The 25,238-nt window shown below is 34.2% G+C and overlaps 1 protein-coding gene across 5 annotated transcripts in view; it reads right to left on the bottom strand.

Moving 5' to 3' along the window:
• The window catches only part of LOC110455009 (collagen alpha-1(I) chain-like), a 216,320-nt gene that overhangs the window by 8,205 nt on the left and 182,877 nt on the right, over positions 1-25,238 (bottom strand). For 2 of the 5 annotated variants that reach the window (XM_021504879.1, XM_021504877.1), the window contains exons 5-14: positions 21,898-22,005; positions 19,853-19,933; positions 18,152-18,232; positions 15,774-15,947; positions 14,683-14,754; positions 12,579-12,605; positions 10,210-10,293; positions 9,814-9,882; positions 9,209-9,232; positions 5,741-5,860 (exon numbers count right to left, since the gene is read on the bottom strand). In XM_021504879.1, the coding sequence (XP_021360554.1) occupies positions 5,741-5,860; positions 9,209-9,232; positions 9,814-9,882; positions 10,210-10,293; positions 12,579-12,605; positions 14,683-14,754; positions 15,774-15,947; positions 18,152-18,232; positions 19,853-19,933; positions 21,898-22,005 (840 nt within the window). Of the gene's footprint in view, positions 1-5,083; positions 5,204-5,740; positions 5,861-9,208; positions 9,233-9,813; positions 9,883-10,209; positions 10,294-12,578; positions 12,606-14,682; positions 14,755-15,773; positions 15,948-18,151; positions 18,233-19,852; positions 19,934-21,897; positions 22,006-25,238 lie in introns of all 5 variants that reach the window. The other 3 variants (XM_021504878.1, XM_021504882.1, XM_021504880.1) reach the window with 3 other exon arrangements.

Genomic DNA, 25,238 nt, shown 5'->3' with positions numbered 1-25,238 from the left:
TGAACAAATTCTCATTTCCTATACCGAGATAACACACGGTAAATAAAACCTCATTATCTATACCGAGTAACACATGGTAAACACAACCTCATTTTCTATACCGAGATAACACATGGTAAACACAATCTTATTACCTATACCGAGATAACACATGGTTAACAAAACCTCATTTCCTATACCTAGATAACACATGGTAAGCAAAATCTCATTATCTATATTGAGATATTACATGGTAAACAAACCCTTATTATTTTTTACCGAGATATCACATGGTAAACAAAACCTCATTATCTATATCGAGATAACACATGGTAAACGCAATCTTATTACCTATACCGAGATAACACATGGTAAATAAAAACTCTTTACCTATACCGAGATAACACATGGTAAACACAACCTCATTTTTTATACCGAGATAACACATGGTAAACAAAACCTCATTTCCTATACCGGGATAACACATGGTAAGCAAAACCTCATTATCTATGCCGGGATAACACATGGTAAACTAAACCTCATTATCTATACCGGGATAACACATGGTAAGCAAAACCTCATTATCTATACTGGGATAACACATGGTAAACAAAACCACATTATCTATACCAAGATAACACATGGTAAACAAAACCTCATTATCTATACCGGGATAACACATGGTAAGAAAAACCTCATTATCTATGCCGGGATAACACATGGTAAACTAAACCTCATTATCTATACCGGGATAACACATGGTAAACAAAACCTCATCACCTATACCGAGATAACACATGGTATACACAACCTCATTTCCTATACCGAGATAGCACATGGTGAACACAACCTCATTTCCTATACCGAGATAGCACATGGGGAACACAACCTCATTTCCTATACCGAGATAGCACATGGGGAACACAACCTCATTTCCTATACCGAGATAATAAAGGTAAACAAAACCTCAATTTTCTATGCCGAGATTACAAAGGTAAACAAACCCTCATTTTCTATACCGGGATAATACATGGTAAGCAAAACCTCATTATCTATCCCGAGATAACACTTGGTAAACAAAACCTCATTTCCTTCACCGAGATAACACATGGTAAATAAAAACTCTTTACCTATACCGAGATAACACATGGTATACACAACCTCATTTCCTATACCGAGATAGCACATGGTGAGCACAACCTCATTTCCTATACCGAGATAATAAAGGTAAACAAAACCTCAATTTTCTATGCCGAGATTACAAAGGTAAACAAACCCTCATTTTCTATACCGGGATAATACATGGTAAGCAAAACCTCATTATCTATCCCGAGATAACACTTGGTAAACAAAACCTCATTACCTATACCGAGATAACACATGGTAAATAAAAACTCTTTACCTATACCCCGAGATAACACATGGTAAACAAAACCTAATTTCCTATACCGATATAAAAACATGGTAAACAAAACCTCATTTTCTATACCGAGATAACACATGGTAAATAAAACCTCATTTCCTATACCGAGATAGCACATGGTGAGCACAACCTCATTTCCTATACCGAGATAATACATGGTAAACAAAACCTCATTACCTATACCGAGATAACACATGTTAACCACAACCTCATTTTCTATGCCGAGATAACACACGTTAACCACAACCTCATTTTCTATGCCGAGATAACACACGTTAAACAAAATATCATTTCCTATACCGAGATAACAAAGGTAAACAAAACCTCAATTTTCTATACCGAGATTACAAAGGTAAACAAAACCTCATTTTCTATACCGGGATAATACATGGTAAGCAAAACCTCATTATCTATACCGAGATAACACATGGTATACACAACCTCATTTCCTATACCGAGATATTACCTATACCGAGATAACACATGTTAACCACAACCTCATTTCCAATACCGAGATAACACACGGTAAACAAAACCTCATTTCCTATAACGAGATAGCACATGGTGAACACAACCTCATTTCCTATACCGAGATAACAAAGGTAAACAAAACCTCAATTTTCTATGCCGAGATTACAAAGGTAAACAAAACCTCATTTTCTATACCGGGATAATACATGGTAAGCAAAACCGCATTATCTATACCGAGATAACACATGGTGAACAAAACCTCATTATCTATACCGAGGTAACATAGTAAACAAAACCTCATTATCTATACCGAGATAACATAGTAAACAAAACCTCATTTCCTATACCGAGATAGCACATGGTGAACACAACCTCATTTCCTATACCGAGATAATACATGGTAAACAAAACCTCATTATCTTTTCCGAGATAACACATGGTAAGGAAAACCTCATTATCTATACCGAGACAAACACATGGTAAACACAATCTTATTACCTATACCGAGATTACACATGGTATACACAACCTCATTTCCTATACCGAGATAACACATGGTAAACACAATCTTAATACCTATACCGAGATAACACATGTTAACCACAACCTCATTTCCTATACCGAGATAACACACGGTAAACAAAACCTAATTTCCTATACCGAGATAACAAAGGTAAACACAACCTCATTTCCGATACCGAGATAACATAGTAAACAAAACCTTATTTCCTATACCGAGATAACAAATGGTAGACACAACCTAGTTTCCTATACCGAGATAACACATGGTAAACAAAACCTCATTTCCTTTACCGAGATAACACATGGTAAGCAAAATCTCATTATCTATACCGAGATAAAATAGTAAACAAAACCTCATTATCTATACCGAGATAACACATGGTTAACAAAATCTTATTACCTATACCGAGATAACACATGTTAACCACAACCTCATTTCCTATACCGAGATAATACATGGTAAACACAACCTCATTTCCTATATCGAGATAACACACGGTAAACAAAACCACATTTCCTATACCGAGATAACAAATGGTAGACACAACCTAGTTTCCTATACCGAGATAACACATGGTACATAAAAACTCTTTACCTATACCGAGATAACCCATGGGGAGCTAAACCTCATTATCTATACCGAGATAACACATGGTGAACAAAACCTCATTATCTATACCGAGATAATACATAGTAAACACAACCTCATTTCCTATACCGAGATAACACACGGTAAACAAAACCTCATTTCCTATACCGAGATAACAAAGGTAAACACAACCTCATTTTCGATACCGAGATAACATAGTAAACAAAACCTCATTTCCTATACCGAGATAACACATGGTAAACAAAACCTCATTTCCTATACCGAGATAACACATGGTAAACAAAACCTCATTTCCTATACCGAGATAACACATGGTAAACAAAACCTCATTTCCTATACCGAGATAACACATGGTAAGCAAAATCTCATTATCTATACCGAGATAAAATAGCAAACAAAACCTCATTATCTATACCGAGATAACACATGGTAAACAAAACCTCATTTCCTTTACCGAGATAACACATGGTAAATAAAAACTCTTTACCTATACCGAGATAACACATGGTAAACAAAACCTCATTATCTATACCGAGATAACACATGGTAAACAAAACCTCATTTCCTTTACCGAGATAACACATGGTAAATAAAAACTCTTTACCTATACCGAGATAACACATGGTGAACAAAACCTCATTATCTATACCGAGATAACAAATGGTAGACACAACCTCATTTCCTATACCGAGATAACACATGGTAAACAAAACCTCATTTCCTATACCGAGATAACGCATGGTAAACAAAACCTCATTTCCTATACCGAGATAACACATGGTAAGCAAAATCTCATTATCTATACAAAGATAAAATAGCAAACAAAACCTCATTATCTATACCGAGATAACACATGATTAACAAAATCTTATTACCTATACCGAGATAACACATGGTAAGCAAAACCTCATTATCTATACCGAGATAAAATAGTAAACAAAACCTCATTATCTATACCGAGATAACAAATGGTATACACAACCTCATTTCCTATACCGAGATAACAAAGGTAAACAAAACCTCATTTTTTATACCGAGATAGCACATGGTAAACAAAATCGTATTACCTATACCGAGGTTAGCAAACAGTTATATCATTTAACGAGACGACATTTACGTAATTTCAATGCCTTCAATGAGATAACGTGTGGTATGCAACACCTTTTAAATACTAGTGAACAAACACTCAATGCTTACACCAAAATAACTTTTTGTGACATTTGGAATACAAAACTCACTCTCTAAACCAAAAATCACTTCTGGAAAACAAAATCTTACAGCGCACACCGGGAACCAATCCATTATACAAAACTCACTGTCTACACAAATATTCTTTTGGTAAATAGAAACGTAAAATGCACAACGTAAGAACATATTGTATACAAAACTCACTCTCTAAACCAAAAATCACTTCTCGAAAATAAAATCCTACAGCGCACACCGGGAACCAATCCATTATACAAAACTTACTGTCTACACAAATATTCTTCTGGTAAATAGAAACGTAAAACGCACAACGTGCGAACATATTGTATACAAAACTCACTGTCTACACCAAAATGTCTTCTGGCCAAAAAAAAAAATAAAAAAAAATTCATCGCACACCGAGAGAACATCTATCTGGTAAACAAAACTCACTGTCTACACCGAAATTTACTTCGCGTGAATAAAAACGAACAGCGAACACCGAAAGAACAGCAGGTACACACAACCACTATCTACACCATAACTTACTTCACGTAAATAAAAAAAAGTACAGCGAACACCAAGAGAACACCTGGTAACCGGAAACGAAATAGCATTGTCTTCATTAAAACAACTCCTGCTTAGTAAATACTTCCTACATACACCAAGAAACGCTCTGTTAACCGATTGAAATGAAACTGATTACTGTGTTAAGCACGACAAAATGAAATAGAAAAAGTTTCAAAAAAATAGGAGAAAAACCCGGAAAAGAACCGCACAACATATAAAGCAAATATTGAAATGAAATGAAAAAAATGATTTTCAAATTTTATCAGCAATACTTTACAACACACAAACACTATTATTATTATGATAAATTACTTCTAACATACAATGAGTGGTCTTCACCAGATGACTGATGACAAGCATCACCAAACACAAGAAGGTAACTTCCGGTGATGACGTCATTTGGAAGGCAGCGGAGTTGGCACTGGTTTGACTCCATGGGGAGCCTGTTGTTGAGTGAGAAGGGGAAAGGCAATTAAATGTTAGCGATTAATTGGATTGTATATATATATTATTCCAATACGTTAGATAGAAACTAGCCATGACGACAACGTAGCATTCCAAACATAACATCCAGTTCTATATAAATATATATTTCATATATGTTTGTCAATTGAAGATGGTGTTTAATTTAAACGCAAAAATGTAAATAGGAAATTTGTTTCAGCGATGTTTTTCGTTTACATTCCCTAGTGACGAAATCACAGAATCAAATTTCATCAAATATTGCATTGATTTTGTGAAAATGAAGCTGTGTTTAGATATTTTATTTCGAGATGTACCTAAGATGGAATTTTGAATAAACTTAAAAAGGTAAATTGAATAACGTATACATAAATACTGCTGCCGTTTATCAGGTTATTCTCTTTGTTCCTTTTGGGACGCTGTATACAAAATGCTACGCTGTAGTTTCTACAAGTGACCTGACAGTTACTGTCCAACATGCATTTTGAGAGGAATACAATGTATGTTTAGTATATGACCTCGCCGTCTGGGCGCCAAGGTGGGCGGTAGCGTTGTTGTCGTTGTAGGGGTCGTAGTTGTTGTGGGCGTAGTCGTGGTAGTGGGCGTGGTCGGAGTATTGGTCGCGGACGTCGTAATCGCTATCATACGTAACAATATAACATGAAATGTATCCATACATCCTATTTTAGCCAGACTGATAAATATGACAATGCCTAATTTGACCTAGCAAGTCCATAGCGTAGCTGGGCAATGCTTGACAATTTCTGATAATGGTAAATAAAACATTTTTGCGAAATATTGAGTACATCTGCCATGTAATATATTACATACGAAGTGTATAAAGATGTATTCTGAATCAGTAGTTGTATACACCCATTTCCTCTATGTTATCAAGATAAATGAGACAAATTTACATGAAAGAAGACATAACAGGTGTATTCTTTATATTCTGTCCGACCCAACATGAATTATTCGTAACAAAACTAGATTAGCCATTTTAAGGTTCTCGTAGACCGTGTTTTGACCTAATACTATATATGTTGTTGCGGTGGGACAGGTATCGTGTATAACAATAACAATATGAAATCAATCGCTGCTCTGACAAAATGTGTAGGTTAAGGCAGTATAGCGACATTTAGTTAAATTCAGTCACTTATTTATATAGTCCATGAAAGCTCCATTTACAAAGGATGAGCACAAGGTCTAATATTGAGATATAAATGAGTAAACTACTCAGACATTTGCAGTTTTCCAAAACAAGGTTGCAAAGTACAAACGCGCTCAATTTCTGCTTTTCACATTTCTGATTCAATAAATACAGTACTGTTCGCATACACATAGATACGTCCATTCGGGAATAAAGATGAACGAACGCTTTAATAACATTTTTATAATCTGAGTTTTACACAGAAATAACATTTAACACCATAAAATATAAATTAGTTTTCAGCTCTTAGCGGGGCCGATGTAATGTACTTTAACAACAGCATACCAATTCTGTAGTAACTACTTTTACTCTGTTTTATATTTTGTGGTATGATATTATTACTCATTAACTGTTGTTTCTGCGTAAACTTTTGATAATATGTAATTTTGGCCTTTTTTGTGTCCTTATTTAGGGGTGGACTGGCTCGAAAATTGATAAACTTCATTGTCATGTGTCTGCCTTATGTGTATCCATCTCCAATCACATCTTATCACGTCATACAAGTACTGGATAGATTAAGCACAATTGTTTTGTGTACTGAATAAGGTTGCTGATTTTTATTTTATCAGATAGGGAATATATTAATTTTGTGTGTTGCAATCAATAATGCTTTTCCTATTTTAGTAATCTCTTGTATCGCTTATATCTTATACAGAAGTGCCTAACATTAACAGTTACAAATGTATTGATTGTATGTGTTTCAAGTGCAAATATTACCTGTATAAATCCTATTTTACATTTTTATTTTGAGAGGTTTGTAAGCTTTGTTCGGAGACGGATTGTCATATATAGGTTTAACACATATATATTACCGTGAATTTTGTGTAGATTTAAAAACAATTAAAACTACTTCATTCATAAATATTGACACAATTAAGAAAATATTAATTTGTAAGAATTCAAACTGATCACAATCACACATACGGAACGAAATAAGTATGAAAATTAAAACAAACTAAGATAGAAACACATTTGAAAACATAATAAATATGAATATTAAATGTTAAAGACTTTATTTAACAAATTGTCAATTCAAATTTTCCATATAATTTTTCATATTAAAACGAAGTATTGACTCTGCCACAAAATATTGTATTTCATATCATGTCATGAGTTGATTATATTGATATTTTTTGAAAAGATATTTTAGCTCAGAAATTAAAAATGCTTTAAAATTATCGTGTAAGCATGTTGTAAAAGCTACCAACGTTTTGAATACATATGTCTAGTGTAAGCCTTTCCAATAAATTTGACTAGTTTTACTGCAAGTTAAGGTAATATTTGAAGGACTAATGTATTGTTGACGTTGTGTAGGAAGGGAGCCTGAATATGTCGACCAACTGTACATGTGTTCAATAAATAGTATGGTATCTGCGCAAAGTGCAGGGGTACTAATTCCTTAAGATTATAACTGATGCGACACGTGTACTGTATCAAGTTGCAGAAATAGATTGCTTCTGTCCATAATTCGTTTTATGTTATATTTAAGAAGACGCTAATTTGGTAGTATAAAGCGATTAAGGGAAGTGGTGTTATATTCTTTCTGTTCAAAATGGATGGAAGTGATTCATTATAACGGTAGATCTAAAAAGTTTAAATAGAAAGAATTGCTTTTGAAAAACGAAAGGATAATTATCTGAGATATTTGTACTCTTCCTGTAGTCATTTTTTTTTGCATTATTTACCCTTTATTTTAAGTATGTACTTTATAGACAATCGTTCTTGTACACATTTAGATAAATCAGTGTAAGTATATTTGTTTCTTTATAAAAAAAACCCCGAAACGTGCCATGTATCAATGTAAACTTCTGCCATTGCATTTTTATATTTAATATTTTAACCAAATTATGAATATGATATAATTATTGGTATTGTTCGTCTGTACAACTCTTTATGTCTGTATCCGGTTATAAAATCCAGGCATCAAACGCCCTCCTGTTGTTGAGGGCGAATTTCTACACAATCATATATGCATAGAGGTCCAAATAAGTTTGTATTCCCTTCTATCATCCCATTGACATTTATCCTGGCAGGTTCGTTAATGATGAAAATATAACCTGATATATTCAACGGATTTTTTAATTTTGTATGTTAGTGACTGTCGCAATTTCAAATGTCTTCGATTATGAACACAGTAGTGTATGTGTGCAAATTTCACCAGTTGCCATATTTATGATCAATTCAATTGATTCGCCCAAACAAGGTAAGTACAAAATGTCTTGTGATATAGAGTAAAACATTTACTAAAGATGATATACTGAAATGGCGTGTAGTGGAGTTGAGTGAATCGTGATGTAAGTTCTCCCAACATCTAAAACTATTCGAGGATTAAGAATGATCACGAAACAGTTTTGAAGAGCTTTAAAAAAATGTGTCTACGCTGTTAGGTGTGACTGTGCCTGAAATTTTGAAGCCTCCAAAGGCATGAGGATTTTGCACGTTTTGACAATAAACCACACTTCATTGATTCACAAACCTAAACATTCAGGACAAAGTTTGGAGAAACGAACGATACTTGATAACTAAAGCAAAGAAGAGATATTCAAAATGTACCAAGCAGTATATCATATCAGATATAATAATGCATTTTAATATATTCTTTTGCTCTGAAAAATGTTAACTTCTTCTCCCGCTGTCTAGCAAATTTGTCTAAAGGAACCGTGATATGAATACAAATGTCACTTTCATAAACAATCAGTCTTAGAATTATGACATTATTTAACATTATAAAATTCTTAACAATCGATATCATCGCCTTAGGTTATTGTTATAACATTACCTTTAGTTGAGGATGGAGTTCTCTCTGAAAAGAAAACGATGCTCAGAATGAGTAACAGGTTTCCAAGAACAACTCAAATCATTTGAAATTATACATCTGAACAATGAAATAAATGGCAGCCAAATAAAAGAAGGCAATGCTGTTATTAAAGTTTGTATTTGCAAATCAAATCAAGCATTTTAGATTCAACCTTGGTCAGTATTCTGTCTCTAGACACCACATTTAAATTTCGGCTCTGCATCAAATTTGTATATAATGTTATTAATACAATACACAATACATTTAAGTATATATAAGTTACTTCGAGAACGTTTTCTTTCATAACAACTAAACGGATGTTAATAAACCAGTCGATATTTATGAACTATAAACCAAAAATTAGATTTTGCTTAATAAGATGAACCTTCATGGTAATAAGATGATGGCGTCAATGTATGCGTTTTTATATTGTATTGGAAAATAAATTACTCAAGCCAACTGACTATGCAATAAACGATAGGTTTTTCGTTTGAAACGCGTGAGGAACCAAATACAAATCACAGTAATGAATATGTGATTTGCATAAGCTTGTTTAAAATTAGTTTTGCCCAAAACGAGCTGCTCACCTCCTCTATGAGTCACAGAGGGCACGGGAGTAGCCAAACGCCAGTTGTCCATGGCTACGGAAGAGAATACTGCAAAAAGTTTGAGATGTGAAAATCTTGTGTTGCTTTTATATGCATAATACAGATTATAATTATCTAAAATCGAAACTCGTTTAAGACAAAACAATTGAATATTAAATGGAACAAAAGCAAAAATCCTAAGACTATAAAGCTGCTTCGAAATTCTGTCGAAAAAAATTCCTTTTTGTTAAAATAGAAATCAACAATGTATGATAACGAAAATATGTATTTCCTCCGACCATCAACGATCTACTGTTGTCAAGTTTAAAACTTCACAAAATGCAGATTAACTACAAACAGCGATACTATTTATATTAGATATGTATTTTAACTCACCATCTCCTTTGTCGCCCTTATCGCCTTTTCCTCCCTTGGGACCCGGAATACCTTGAAAACCGGGAAACCCCCTCTCCCCATAACCTACAACATGACGTCACTACATTTTGTAGGTGTGCTAATTTTCTGTAAGTTACACGTGCTTTTTAATATCCATTTTTTTAAAACTTAATAAATATATGATAGATGTTTTCAAAATTGCTCAGTAAAACTTTAATTGTAAATGTAATGACTTAATTTAGAGATTATTGTGAATAGTAAATTACTTGTCTTATAAGGGCTCCTAAAATGCACTGCTATCGTTTTAAAAAATTGGAATAGTTATCGCAAACTTAAAAAAAAATACGAACTTAATATTTTAAGTGAAGAATAGTGCTATCGATTGTACAAAATTAACACAAAGCTGATCGATTAGGCGATGATAATTGATAGAATAAACAGCATACGCGCATGTACTGTGATTTAGTTGTTATATAGTAAAAGTAGCTCGCAAATGAATACAATATCTAATTCTTTATCACTGTCGTTATACGGCCTTAGCTTTTAATTTTGTGTGTTTTTGTGTGCTGTTTTTGTTAAATGAAAATACATTTGTCAACATCAGAACTTAATAGCAAATAATGGTTGAATCAGCATGTACATCAAAATATAATGATAACATACAATCGATTAAGTAAAACCAATTAAAGGAATTTCAGAATAATATCTACCAAGGAAAAAAAAGATCGATTGAGTTTCTATGACTCTGTAGCTTGCAAAGAAATGAATCATCTATATTAAATATAATTTTAAAATTTCCAACAAGAACAAAGGGATTTCTCATAGTAAACGAGAAAATGCGTCTCGGTTACTTATGTCGGATTGTGATCAGTTTGAATTCAAGAAATGCATAATAACAGGAAAGTTTGTCTTCAGAAATACTTGTGACACTTATTGACACTCATGGCATATAGAAGAAACACCATCTTGCAATCCTCTTAAAACCACTTTCTTTTTATTTTATTTTTTATTTCCTGGCACAGCAGCTATGATCGGCCATGATTCCTTTTCAGCTTATTTAGCTAGCAGCATTTTGGTATTAGTTTTTAAAACTCACATTTGACATTTTTGGAGAAGATAAATTCATATTTAAACACCATTGGTTCCACAAAATATAAATAAAATGATCAATTACGCTAATGCAATAAACACAATTTGTGATGATTTTTGAAAGAATATTAGAAATAGGGATAACGTCATTTTAAGTGTCACACACGTATGTTCCATATCACCAACAACATTAATACAAAACAAAAATGGCTCCGGAACAAAGCAAATACTACGCTTTTCGATACTTTTATTCTAGTAATAAAAGATACTGTACAGAATCATACAATGTTGTTATATTTTCAATGTTCAATTTTCACTTGTAAGTTTGCGAATTGTGTAATGTGTTGAATTCGAGAATTCAAATCACCTTAAGCAGATGGTACCTACCATTTCGAACCGCCTGGTCTTATTATCTTTGTTCTTTTTCAGAGATCTCTATTTCATTTTTTCTCTTGCTCATATTTTGCCCTAGTTACATCGATTTAAGGTCGATTTACGCTTTTGTCTTCACTTCGGTATTGCCTTTGTGAATTGTTTTGAAGCTTAGATTGGGAAAATAACTCGGTCCGAACAAAGATAAAAAATAAACGATATTGTCAAGAGTCCATGGACTTATTTTACTTGTTATACTACAGTTATCATTAAACAGGGTTATTCCAGAATGTAAACCTAGCTCAGGCACCAATCCACCAAAGTGGATATGCATTGTATCGACAAAAACATACAGCAACAATTCGGATTCAAATAATGACGGAGGTATTCATATAAAAATTGAAGGATATTAATGAAATTTCCTGGAAAAAGAGTTTGAATGAGTATTCCTGATTTTTTGTTCGAAACGAAAATTGCAATTTTACGCGTGTTAAAATAATTCAGTTTTAAGTTTTACGATGCTAATAATGGTGATTTTTTCTATCATTTTAAAAATTAAACTTAAATGTCCTGAAATTCGAAATACTCACAATCATCGAATAAGTAAATCAATAAAAAAATGTATTTTGTTAAGACAGTGTCCAGAAAAATAAAGATTGCTGTCACATATGTGTTATGCAACAATACTGATACTGAAGTAGTTAGAGGATGCAACCCGACCTGCTACGTGGATGGCCTTCACCTTATTAAACTCGACTTATGAATACATTGTATAGAGACATCAGGTATTATCAGTAGTAATATCCACACCCACGTTGACCATAAGGCAATGATATATCCAGCAAACTTTAAAGCTCCTCATTTTTTCTCTATCGTGGAAGGAAACTGTATTAAGCTATAAAACCTACCTTTTTCTCCTTTCTTTCCATGGTCGCCTGAATAAAGTAAACAGTGAAACAATTGACAAAAACAATACATGACATAACGTTAACAAGCTCGAAGATACAATGTATTCCTAGATTGTAAGTTACGAACCTACTAATGATAGCAGGAAAGAGTTTTATTTCATATAGTTTGCAAGAATTTTCAAATAGATCATTGCGTAGGAATTTCTATTGCGATGGTTGGTTACTAGCGCGTTCGAGTACCGCTATTTGCGTTTCAAAATGTTTTTAAATGCATTTTAACGGTTCACGTCAGTGGCTCCATCAACCCCGATTTAAGGACTAGAACTTGTGTCGTTAATGCGTTTATATATGCACACCTGTAAACAACTTACGTGATATAGATTATCAAAGATTTCTAGCAGTAAAACAATCTTTAGAAATATACGAACAAAACATGAGAAACGACAGCAGAGAAACAATAACCAGTCCCGATAACCCTCCAGTGATATATCCTCTATACCGTTACCGATAGCTGAGGAACTTGATCAGCTAATTGAATTATAAAGAAATGATATATGAAATTTGCGTCCCAAGATAATAGATTTCAGATTGATTTTTTCCAGATTTTTTTTTAGTCTGGGCTATTGGACAAAAGGGACAACTAAAATTTAAGACTCATTGACATTAATCGATATGGCTATGATTGATGTAAAGGTAGGAACACACTTCAGATTATTGATATTTACGAATTCTTTTAATGTGATGTCTAGGTTCGAAAAGATATATCATGGTTCATCAAAAGATAAAATAGTATATACAGCGGTATGGTACAGCTGTGTGAAAGTACAACGCACAAAACTACACAGTGCGCACACATCGTGTTTACATTGTCGGCACACATTGCTCAAATTAAACAATCGTTAGCCCCTCTTATGTTCGCATACATTTTCGATTTCGGTAGGGTGATTTGATTAATATGAGGAAAAATATACATTGTATACATATGATTTTTTAAAATTACATTTCGCATTATATCCGATTCTACAATGCATGTTACGCTTTATAACAGTGATTGTAAAACTGCCAAGAATGGGGTTGGACTTTCATGTAACAGATTGGAGAGAGAATAGTTGTAGGTTCTGGAAGTCTAAATATATTCAATAGTATTCGAATCAACATTCACGGAAATACGTTATATATTCATTGAAAGTACTGATAACAAGATGGTCAGGTCGACAAGAACTTCTAGGAGTAACAACACCTGCTTTTCTCAACATTCAAGATATTAATGAATGTCTGAACATTTGCTCATAACGATTCGGTGTGTCACTTTTTAGAGAATTAATAGGGTTTATAGCAGTTATCGAAATAAAACTGGACCTTACGTGTACGTTATTGGAATTTATTTTAATCTAAATCTCCTCTGGGATATTTGAATTTAAAAACTCGGCAAGTGAGGAACCCAGGGGACGAGAAACAGGCCACTTGCATGGCGGCTACATGTATATGTATCGGTATGTACGTGTATGGGAAAGTGTCCAGTCAGGAAGCATGATTTCGTGTTGTGAAAAAAATATAAAAAGTTTCAATATCTGAATTACAAAATAGATAAGTAAGTTTATATATCTATTTAGGATATGGCAATATGTTTTATAGCATGAATACATAATTTTATAAAGAAATTGTATTTATTGATAAGTCACTTAAAATCTGCATTAAACATGATCGCTACATTGTATCGAACATCGTTCGTTTCACGTCAATCGTGTGCTCAAATATTCGCAATCTGCATTGTATTATCGTCAGGTTTTATCACTTACATATGGTGCGCACACAGCATATTGTGTAACGTTGTGCAATCACAAAACTGTATGTTTTAGTGGTTTTTTGTGTAAATTAATTGTCTTGTTCAAAAACACAAAAAGAAAATTACACATATTACGGTTACAAATGATCTCGATTTAAGAAACAATAAAGCAATGGGAATAAAAGTATATTAATTTACTGTTCTGTTCAATAACATTAACCGATATCATAATCCAAGGCTGATAATATAACACCAAACTACAAAAATCCTGGTCATGGCACCATTCGTATTTTTTCATACGTTAAATCAATCAATTACCTTTATCACCCTTGTATCCGGTAAAACCAATCAAACCTCTCACGCCCTTGCCACCTTTGTCGCCTTTTGGACCTGGAAACAAAACAAGTATATTCAAATGATTAAATTATATTTTATACTTTACAAATATACACATCATGTTTTTACTATGTAATACACTAGTAATAATATCGGAACAATAACAACAAGATATGTTAGGCCTTGCGGAGACTATAATAATAATCATAACTAATTCTTCATATAAATTTGAGTGTATCCATTTCTCGTATTTCAATGTGTAAGCTACATTAATTTGCTTTCACAATACTTATTTTGGGTTTCGAATAGGCATCCCATTTCCATTTCCAATTCTTCATGTGCATAACCTTTACAACTGGAGTGGAAACGTATCATCCGTCGCTGGCTAATATAATGTTTTGAAGGCAAAATGTTTTACCAAAATTTGCCAATGATAATAATTCCTACCTACCTAATTGTATACAAATATATAATATACTAATTGAATTATATCTATTTTCATATCAATGTAGCGTTAAGCATATTGTTTTGTTGAACAAATATTAAATCAGTATCTTGGTAGCGCAAAAGACGTTTTGTTTATACATAGTCATATGACCTGCGGAACACCAAACAATCATTAAGTTTGCTTCTTAACACTTTTTTTGTTTTTCAATATATACAAAATGAACATTTACATCAATATAACATATTTCGATATAAAATATTCTGATATTAACGCTATCAAAACAAAGAACTTCAACTGCTGTATTCCTATAAACACAACTTAGATTTTCAACTCATCCGGGAATTGGTTTTGTTATGTAACCAACTATTTCAGCTAATCTTAAATGAGATCTTTTGGTATGTTATAGCCTACATGAAAATGTATTTTGCAGCTAACAGTTGTATAAAGCTGCGACGAAGGTGATTAGCAAATAGCTATTCATTTCAACGATAACACGGTGATAAACACAACAAAGCTAGATGAATAACATAAAGACACCAAAAATGGGAATAATGTATAAAAAGAATCAAGAGCAATCTTTAAATGGGACAACAGAAGACAGAAATGTGTAATAATTTTTACATACATGAGCAGTTGCGACCGTTTCCCTGGAAACCTCTCTCTCCTCTTTCTCCCTTTCCTCCATTCTTTCCTGGTAATCCGGGACTGCCGTGCATCCCTTTGATCCCAGACTTGCCAGGCGTACCTCGTATTCCTTTCCTTCCCCTTCTGCCTTCATCTCCTTTACCACCTGGAGGGCCTGTTACAACAGAAAAAAGTGATGACAGAGGATATCTTATAATAGCTCAATAACAATTTAAACATGTAAATTAAAGTAGAATCTAGATTAGTCTGTCAATCTATTCCTAATAGATAATCCAGCCATCTTCATTCCTGACAGTAGAACATACAACCACCTTTGTTCCCAGTAAACAACTGCTCTTGTTCTCGGTAAGTAATGCAGCCATCTGCACTGCTAATAAAAGATGATATGACTCTATCTAGCATATGTGTGTTTGTAAGATGGAAACGTCCTTTTCCTACCTAAGGGTAGATAATTTTGTACGAAAAGGTGGGGTTTTTTTGCCGATAGTTTTTTTAACCCAAATTATGTACCTATAGGACATTTCTATCATAAGATATACATATGATAAAGATATTTGTCTTACATCGCTTACCAATAGATTTGATCAACAAGTAAAGTTGCCATCTCGTGGCAAAATATCATTTTCTTTATTAATGCACCCATTTTGAAACTACCGCTGGAAAGAGTGCATCACGTGACTCGATATGACGTCACATTGCATTGTCTTTGCATTATGCTGTCATGCCAATGTAAGACAGTTTTTTGCACGGTTTCCATCATGGGATTATAAGACGTATACGATAGGGAAATTCACATAGGGTAAAACCCGAGGCTTGTCCAGGGTTTTGAATACATTTGAAAATCCAAAGGGTGGCATTTCCATATACCACATCCGAGTGCATAAAACAGTATTTTTCTCGTATTTTAATCACCAGAATTAGCTCAGAAACCACAAAAAGGTTCGCAATTTCTTCATCACGGCATCGGAACGTTCCCAATATCGTGACGTCACGTCTTTGTGTCACCATTTTGTTTTTACGCAAAGTAATAAGAGCAACCTCTATCCTACATGGCTGGCCTTGTAAGAAAATTCTGTTACATTATGTTCCAATTAGTAGACAATAAAGCTACCTCCATTCTCAGCAAAACGGGCAGGTCCCTGCGACGGTTGTATTACCATGACGAATATGTATAGAAAAGGGCAAGCCATTGCCTTGGAACTCTGGCTTTATAGTTGGACCACTAGATTATTGTGGCTGGATTAATATGACGCGATTTATAATATATTTCAGTTGATATAACCTGAGAAACAACGTCATCATCAAGCAGTACATACAGTGTACTACCGGTAGGTCATATTAGTGAAATATGCAGTAATTCGTATTTAAATGCATTGTATAATTGCAATATGTCAATACTCGCGTACAATCCCAGTAAGAGACCCATAATAAGAAAGTGTACGCAATCATGCTCTCAGTACGGAACCGTCAATACTATGTCGTATACATCTGCATGTTACGTAAAAAAAAAGTATACGTATCTGAATTTGTCGGTTAATGAAACCCATTAAACAAACATATGTCAGATATGCAAAGCTCTAGGAGTTTTTTTTTAAGTGTGATAATTTTTGTTTAATGTTATAAAGACGATGTTAGTGTTTAGACTTCGTCACAACAAAAAGGCAACTACCGGCGCAAAAACACCAACACATAAGGAAACCCGCCCCCCTCCCCCCTCCCCATTTCCAATAAAATCACCGGATACTTAATATGGTGTTACCGAAGGACAAGCGATTCCTGTACCACAACTCCCACCAGTAGTAGCGACATAATCTTAAATCATTTCAGTGGTATTGGTTGTACACCAGGAAACGCTCTCCTTCCAGAGCATCTCGTTAAATAACCGGTGCTTTTTGTGGGTTATGGTTCCGATATCAAAGTCAACTATGAGACATGATTTCATGCGGCATGTGTAATGATTGTGCGTCATCTCAATTTTGACGTCAAAAAAATAACATCGGAGATAACTGAATGACACTGAATGTTTGCTGTTCTATTTATTGAAAATCTACTTCAAATCTGAAAAACCAATATTTAAACATCATCTAATAACTTTAAATGACAATTTTATCAAGCATTGTGTTGATAGTTATTGTCTTATAATTTTTAACAGGATTACACACCAATTAATCATGAAGTGCTCTATTCGACTTTTCTGAATTCCTGTTAAGAGGTATAGGACTGAAGCTCTGACTAACCTATATAACGTTACTATTATATGGACGTCACTTCACTAAGGATTGTTCATGCTGCTTTGAAAGTTATGTATTAAAATGAAATTATCATATGAATGTAAAGAAATAACCATTTTCAACATACCTCTTGGTCCTGGTGGCCCCATGGGACCTAAATGACCTTTAAGACCTAATTCTCCTTTTTGACCTTTAACGCCAGGGTCGCCTGAAAATCAAAGATTTTAATGAAGAGTATTTTTCTATATTCTGATTAGGTACTAGCATATGTTGTACAATTTTGCAGACCATGTGATCCGTTTAACTCACAAGTATATACAATACAGCAACAAAGGCTTTTAGCTCAATACAATAATTTCAAACATTAATTTTTAAGAAATGTTTTCATCGATATTTCATTTCCAAAAGATTTATTGTAACTGATAAATTAATAAAGGAAAAAGCTTGAAAATCCAATTATTTTTGTTAATTGTGATTGACGTTGACGCTTTGATACCAAAATTAGCATAATTGTCGAGAAATGAATAAGTGGCCTTCATAATATTTTAGCAATTTCCAGAAAATTGATCGGAATGTTCAGAATTAGGTGATGATTTTTCATTAATGTGTCACGTTTAGATCAATTTATGATTTTTCCTTCCCTACAATGATATATCATAATGAAAAAAACCCACTGTATTGCATCAAACTGTCAGAAGGCGTAGCGTATTTCATTTAACAGTTTTCTAAGCAAAAGAATAACAATTTATTTCAATATTGTAAGCGAGTTTACAATACTTCAACAGCATTGATTTATTCACATAAAGCACAAAACTTTTAAATTGTATTATGGATAAGTAAGCCAGTCCTGTTTTTTGGTAATGTACCTTGAAATATTCACCTACATCAAATATACACACTGGAGGAGTAATACGTTAACAACAAAACAAATATACTCGCTGGAGGAGTAATACGTTAACAACAGAACAAATAAATCACGCACAAGTACATGTTGATCGATATGACAAAACAAACGGAAATGAAAACATGTCCATGAAAGAAAAGGTGAATCAAAACATCTCTTAAATGTTTAAAAGTGGTCTAACATTGATTTGTTCCCGATAAACACCACGTTGGCAATTTCACGACGATATGCATGTAACAGCACAGAAACAAAGTAAAGACTCATGTTCTAATTGGTGCAAACAACAACTGCGCGTGTTTACTTGTTAACCTTATATCTTTAGTCATATTTTAGTTTCATGCAAATTAACTTTAAATTGATATCACCTACAAGAGTTGAGCTTAAACCAAGCTGAAAAAATATCGTTCGTTATTGACCAATCATAACGCGTTGCATATCCTCTTCTTATTGACATGACAATAATTCAGTAACGTTATACCTGAACATACATTTTCGATAAGAAAAGTGTTCAATACCACCTAATGCATCGTCACTGGTAAATGTTCAGTATTTGTCAAAATGCATTGAAAAGAAGCTTAAAATCGTCCAAATTCACTTGAATCTTATGACACCAATTGAAATCATATAATAAAAATTCATGTTAACGTGAACTCGTTGGAGTACCCCTGTATAAATTCTCCCACGAGAAATGAACGTTTTATTTCTATAGTACAGCACAGGGAAAACAGCGTTTCACATCACGATAACATATTAACTAACGTTGAATCGACACAATATTAGTGCTTTGTTAGACAGGCAACAATTCGTCAATTTTATATAAAGTCAGCACAACACTAAAAACAGAATCCAATACAACAAAGAATAACGACAAACAGATCAAAGAAGTTTAAAACAATAGGTCCACAACACAACAACAACGGTCACCTCTGTCCCCCTTGTATCCGGGGAAACCCAGAAGGCCCATCGGGCCTTGTTCCCCGTCCTCTCCCTTTTCTCCTCTTGGCCCTGTATAAGTGTAGATAAATACATTCATTGCCGGAATTTCTCTACAATTAAACGACGTAATACTTATAACGCCACGCATGATGATATCATTATGTAAGCAATCGATTTAAAAAACGTTTGAAGCTCCTGATCTATAAATTACATATAATTAACAATTGCTTACTCTTATTGAAACGTTAAGCTTCTATAAAATGAATATATAATCCTTTTCGTATCTTTCAAATCTTAGTCCAAAATCGTAAATTTGGGGCATGAGTTATCATATAAGCTGGTATCGTATCGAACTTCTCGGAATTACTGTGTTTATTCTCCATGTAAGCATAACTTTGGTTTTAGAATTACAAAACAAATCCCATTTCACTTTAATGACTGGCTCCATTATATATACACTTTAATGTTTGAGCCTTCACAGCGAAATTTGGTATAGCTTGCTCTTTATCAGATGTTAGAACGTATGTTGTAGACGTGGCTCTGTCGGAATCTGAGCAAGCTCATATAGTGTTAGTTTTAACGTCACCTGTAACTCAGTATTCTTTTCAATTTACACATGTTTGTGCCAGTTTAAACACTTTTACCGTATAGCACAGCTAACAGATACAGTCTGAAGTAAGGTGTAGAGAAAACGATGGTGTCAAATTCATTTTTAACGGAAATTCATCAATACAATGATAATGATTTAGTTTCGTTGACAATCTAATGCGAATGTATTACATTTAGCAATTTATTTGAAAAAAAAATTGGTACACAACTGACAATATTTTAATCATTACAAATGATATTTTTGCCAACGACAAACAACATTTCAGATATCAGTGACATATTTAATGGAATCGATACTTCTAAAATGAATTCTAACACGATTCGTTTGCAACGCGTGTTTTGATTGGATACGGACCATGTTCTAATCTGTGATAGACTCATGATCAATCGTGTTAAGCTCCTCCCATCGCACTTAAATCAAGCCCTGTTTCTAACCAAAGCCATATGGCGTCAAGCTCGCCTCATAGCGAAATCCCGCTGATAAGGCTAGTAGGCAACAAAACAAAACGACCGATGAAATGCATTTGTTGAATGAATTAAAAAGTAAAAAGTACACATTCATTGTTCTTACCTCCATTTATTACTGAAACATTCGTTCCATCCGTGTGAAGGCATCTATTTAGATTCGAAATCAAATGAAACATTTCACATGTTTCGCATGCATTTATACAAAACTCTTCACAAATCTATACAAATGATCACCGATTTTCCGATTTTGTCGATAAGCTCAGATTGGTATGCATACTGACATGGAAATACAAGAACTTGATTAATACTAATCCAAATGTGTCTTATACACTTTAGTAACAGGACGTTCACGAACAATCCAAATATTCCGCCTCGTCAGCATACAGATCGAGCTCTCGTCAGTATGGGCGGGGCTAAATGACCGACTTTTGAAAGCTTCTTTCCGATTGGTCAGTCCGCTGCAGAATGACACGTCGCCAGTTCAGGTCACAATGTATTTAACTACGTACTTTTGTACAGTACAAGGAAATACAATGTTTTTAAACATATTAGCGTAGTATATTCGCTAAGGTGTGTTAGAATGGGGACAGTACGTTGTTTTTCGTGTTCAAACCCAAATTTCATGTTCTAATCGCCAGCATAGCCACTCAAAACAACGTACTATCCCCTAATTAAAACTCACGGATACCTTATTGAACGTCAAACAAGGAAAGATAGTTGAGCATTGAACGACGATTTTTAGAATAAGAGAATTCCAATTAATGCTCTCCACACTATAAATTGTATAAGAACTCCAAGCTTCCTACAATAACTTGGATAGAGAAACCATTAATGCATGACTGCTCTCAGGACTTTCTTAAATAGGAACGTCAACGCCAACAAAAATTTAGCCTGATAAATTGATATGAACTACAACTAGAGATCTCAGTGAGATTCCCTCAGACGTTAACACTTACCCAGAACTCCCGGGGGTCCTGTTTTACCAGTAGGTCCCCTGTGGCCTGGAACGCCTGATTCGCCTTTTGGCCCCATTGGCCCCATGGGTCCTCGATGTCCCGTATCCCCTTTAAAAGAAAAAACAACACATTTTTGAGTAAAATTGTATTATATGCTACCAAGGTTTTGCTTTGAATTGTGAGTAAACGCATATTTCTTACATTACATGTACTTAAATGAAGACATAAACGGTCACAATGACTTGTCAAAATATGAAAAAGGGGAAATATTTACAAGGAGTTTACAATAAAAAAAATCAAAGATAACATGACCAGGGCCTGTAATCATAAAACCGTTCGCATGTTCAAGCATAGATTTTGTGCTCAAGCTCAATTTCTTGATCCGATTATATAAGATTAAAATCTTTTTTTTGTCAAGGATCTGGAAACATTTTCAAGAGACTTAAAGCTGAAACCTATTTTCAATGTTTACATGTGACGTTTTGATCAATTGCCATGATTAAGGCGAGTTACAAGAAAGTTGGTTTGAGCACAGGTTCATGCTTAAACATGGGAACAGTTTTACGGATAAGACCTGGTGTTCCGGAAGGGTAAGCGTCTTCTGCTCCATTGGCGACACTCGCTATGTGTATTTAGGCAAAATTAAACTAATTTCACACCTATGAACATTATAACACAAAGCGACCTTTACATCAGACAACGATATTTCACAATAATATCCTGATGGCGACCATAAGACTTGCCCATAGTCTTCATAAACCTGCGTCTTTAGAAGCTTTGTGTTGTATGTTTGTCTGTCGGCAGTTGACTTCTCTCACGAAAATCATGATATTCGGAGCAAGCTCTTGAATACCGAGTCAATCGCTACAGGTTGGGGAAGCATGGATGTTACATGTACCTCTGATAAGAAAATCGTGCAGCTTATCGTTCCGTTTAGAACAAAGCCGTCCCTGTTGGTAAAGTTATAAGCGTTTGATGTAGAAGAGTTTAAACAACATAATTATGTTAATGTTAGTTTGCACAATAAAAGTGCTCATTGTGAGAGAGTGAAGGCAAAACTGTAATAGTGTTTCCAGACAATGATCCAAGTATCAAACTCTTCGTCTGCCCACACAACTACGAAGTTACTTGATCATCATGCGGATCAGCATGATATTTGCAAAATCTTCAACTTCGCAAGATATGATTAACTTTGTATATTTTAACAAATATGACATGATCAATTGTTACTGTATGCCACAACACCTTCGACATAACCAGATATAACTCTGTTTTCTTTAACAGATTCGAGAAAAGATGCAAACTGGTGCAAACGATTCAACATAAATAGATTTAATGTGTATACCTCAACAGATTCGACAAAATCAGATATGGCTGTGTCTGTTTCGTCAGATTCAATATCAAACTGTGTATTACTCATCATATTCGACGTGACCAAATGTGACTATGTTCACCTGTATGCCTAATCAGATTCGACATAAATAGATGGGCGTGTTCTATTTCAGCAGATTCGATACAACCAGATATAACTGTGTATTACTCACTAGATTCGACATACTATGGCTGTACTTCATTTTACCTTGCTTTTTTGGCCGGAGTAAATCTGCTACAAATCTTCACATAGCAGTTGGCTATATATATTATATGTGTGGCACGTCTATGAAGTGTAACTGGAAATTTACAGTCACCAAGGGGATATGTTAGACGTAAACGGAGAGAGGAGGAGACGGTGTACCTTGCTCCAACGTAACATCACACTTAAAGGTGATCCTAGCATTTCAACGGACATAAACAACAAAATGGTAGATTTATGTACAAGACGCCGTATTTTATTAGTCAATCATACGTTGGTAGAGGCAAAAAACACGGAATGCATTGCATAATAAGATCATGTTCCCTCGAGTGGGATGTATATATTTCGGAGAATCATGACCGATGCGTGTATTCCGACACGAAAATATTCCTAGCAGGCTCATTTACGTTGCTATTTATCAGCTTACAATTCAGTAAACCTACCATACCAGAGGGCAGTTCACAAAAAAAACACGAAAAATGTAAAACAAAGCAATTTTGGATGATAATTATCAGCATTTCAAATCCCGAAACACGAGTTGTATCTGGATGGAGGAAATCGGTTAAAAATAATAGAAACGTTTTGTTAAGATGATAATAATTTAGATACAAATGTTAGTCGCGTTGTCTTGACACTTGACGTCTACGGGAGGGAGACGTACTATTAGAATACAGCCATCGGTCTGCGCTGTCACGTTCAAGGAATTTTTCGTCCATGTGAATGACAGGGATAAGAACAAGGATATCAATTTTCTCTTTTTAAAGTACTGGATTTCACATCAAAATAAATTGAAATAGTATCAATTTATTTGAAATATAGACAAAAAAAAACAAAGTTGGAATAAACACAAAATCAATATTCCGTATACGATAATTAGTGTTTAATCTGTTTAGGCCTTGGCACACGTTTGGCCGATCACACGCTATGATATGTGTATATGTTGTCAAGTCCCCGACGGAGGAGACGAAATAATACTAAGCTCTCCTAAACATCAGAATGAAAAGGTGTCCGTTTGCCAGACGCTGTCACGGGAATGTGTTTGTAACAATGTATTCTCGAGTAGAATAAATAAATCCTAGCTAGACTCTGTCTAAGAACGCGTTCTTGTTTTCCTGAACCCAAAATACGACGGGCGTGTAAATGATTGTTACACGCGTACGGAGATGTCATATTAGCCTGACAAAACAAGGTAAGGCATCCTATAAACACCTATCCAAAGTATCGCTTAAAACTGTATATTTTTCTGCTCTTATATAGTTTGTTCCTAACGTTTCAGGATGTTATTGTGAAACTTGGTTTCCTCTCGTATGTAGCAGTCGTAAAAATAACCGTTTTCTCCGAACATTTAAAAAATATGTTAATCTGCACTTTAAGATATCTCTGAAGTGCCGTTCCTAAATGTGAAAGCGTTGAAATGAACAAGAACTAACGTACCAGCTAATACAACGAGACAGCAAATGTTACGGAGTAACATCTTCGTTACAGTAACAAAGCTAATTGGCCAATGTGTTAAGTTCGGATTTAAGGTACGGTGTGGACAAGGAGTGCAATGTGCCAAAACAGCAATAAAATAGTGTTATTTAACACGACACTGCTATCGTTGCATGACTTTAAAGATAGAGCACAACGATATTTAGTTTACAGAGCGGCAATAGTAACGAATCTAAATGACAGCGATGTAAAAAAATATCAAACACCAGTTTATATCACTTGAGCTGTTCTTTTCAGATAAGTCTGATCTAAAAGTGTTAACAGTTCTAATAGTAAT

The sequence above is a fragment of the Mizuhopecten yessoensis genome, unplaced genomic scaffold (assembly GCF_002113885.1).
Source record: "Mizuhopecten yessoensis strain PY_sf001 unplaced genomic scaffold, ASM211388v2 scaffold8123, whole genome shotgun sequence".
NCBI classification, from domain to species: Eukaryota; Metazoa; Mollusca; class Bivalvia; order Pectinida; family Pectinidae; genus Mizuhopecten; species Mizuhopecten yessoensis.
This window is presented reverse-complemented; position numbering and strand designations above follow the sequence as displayed.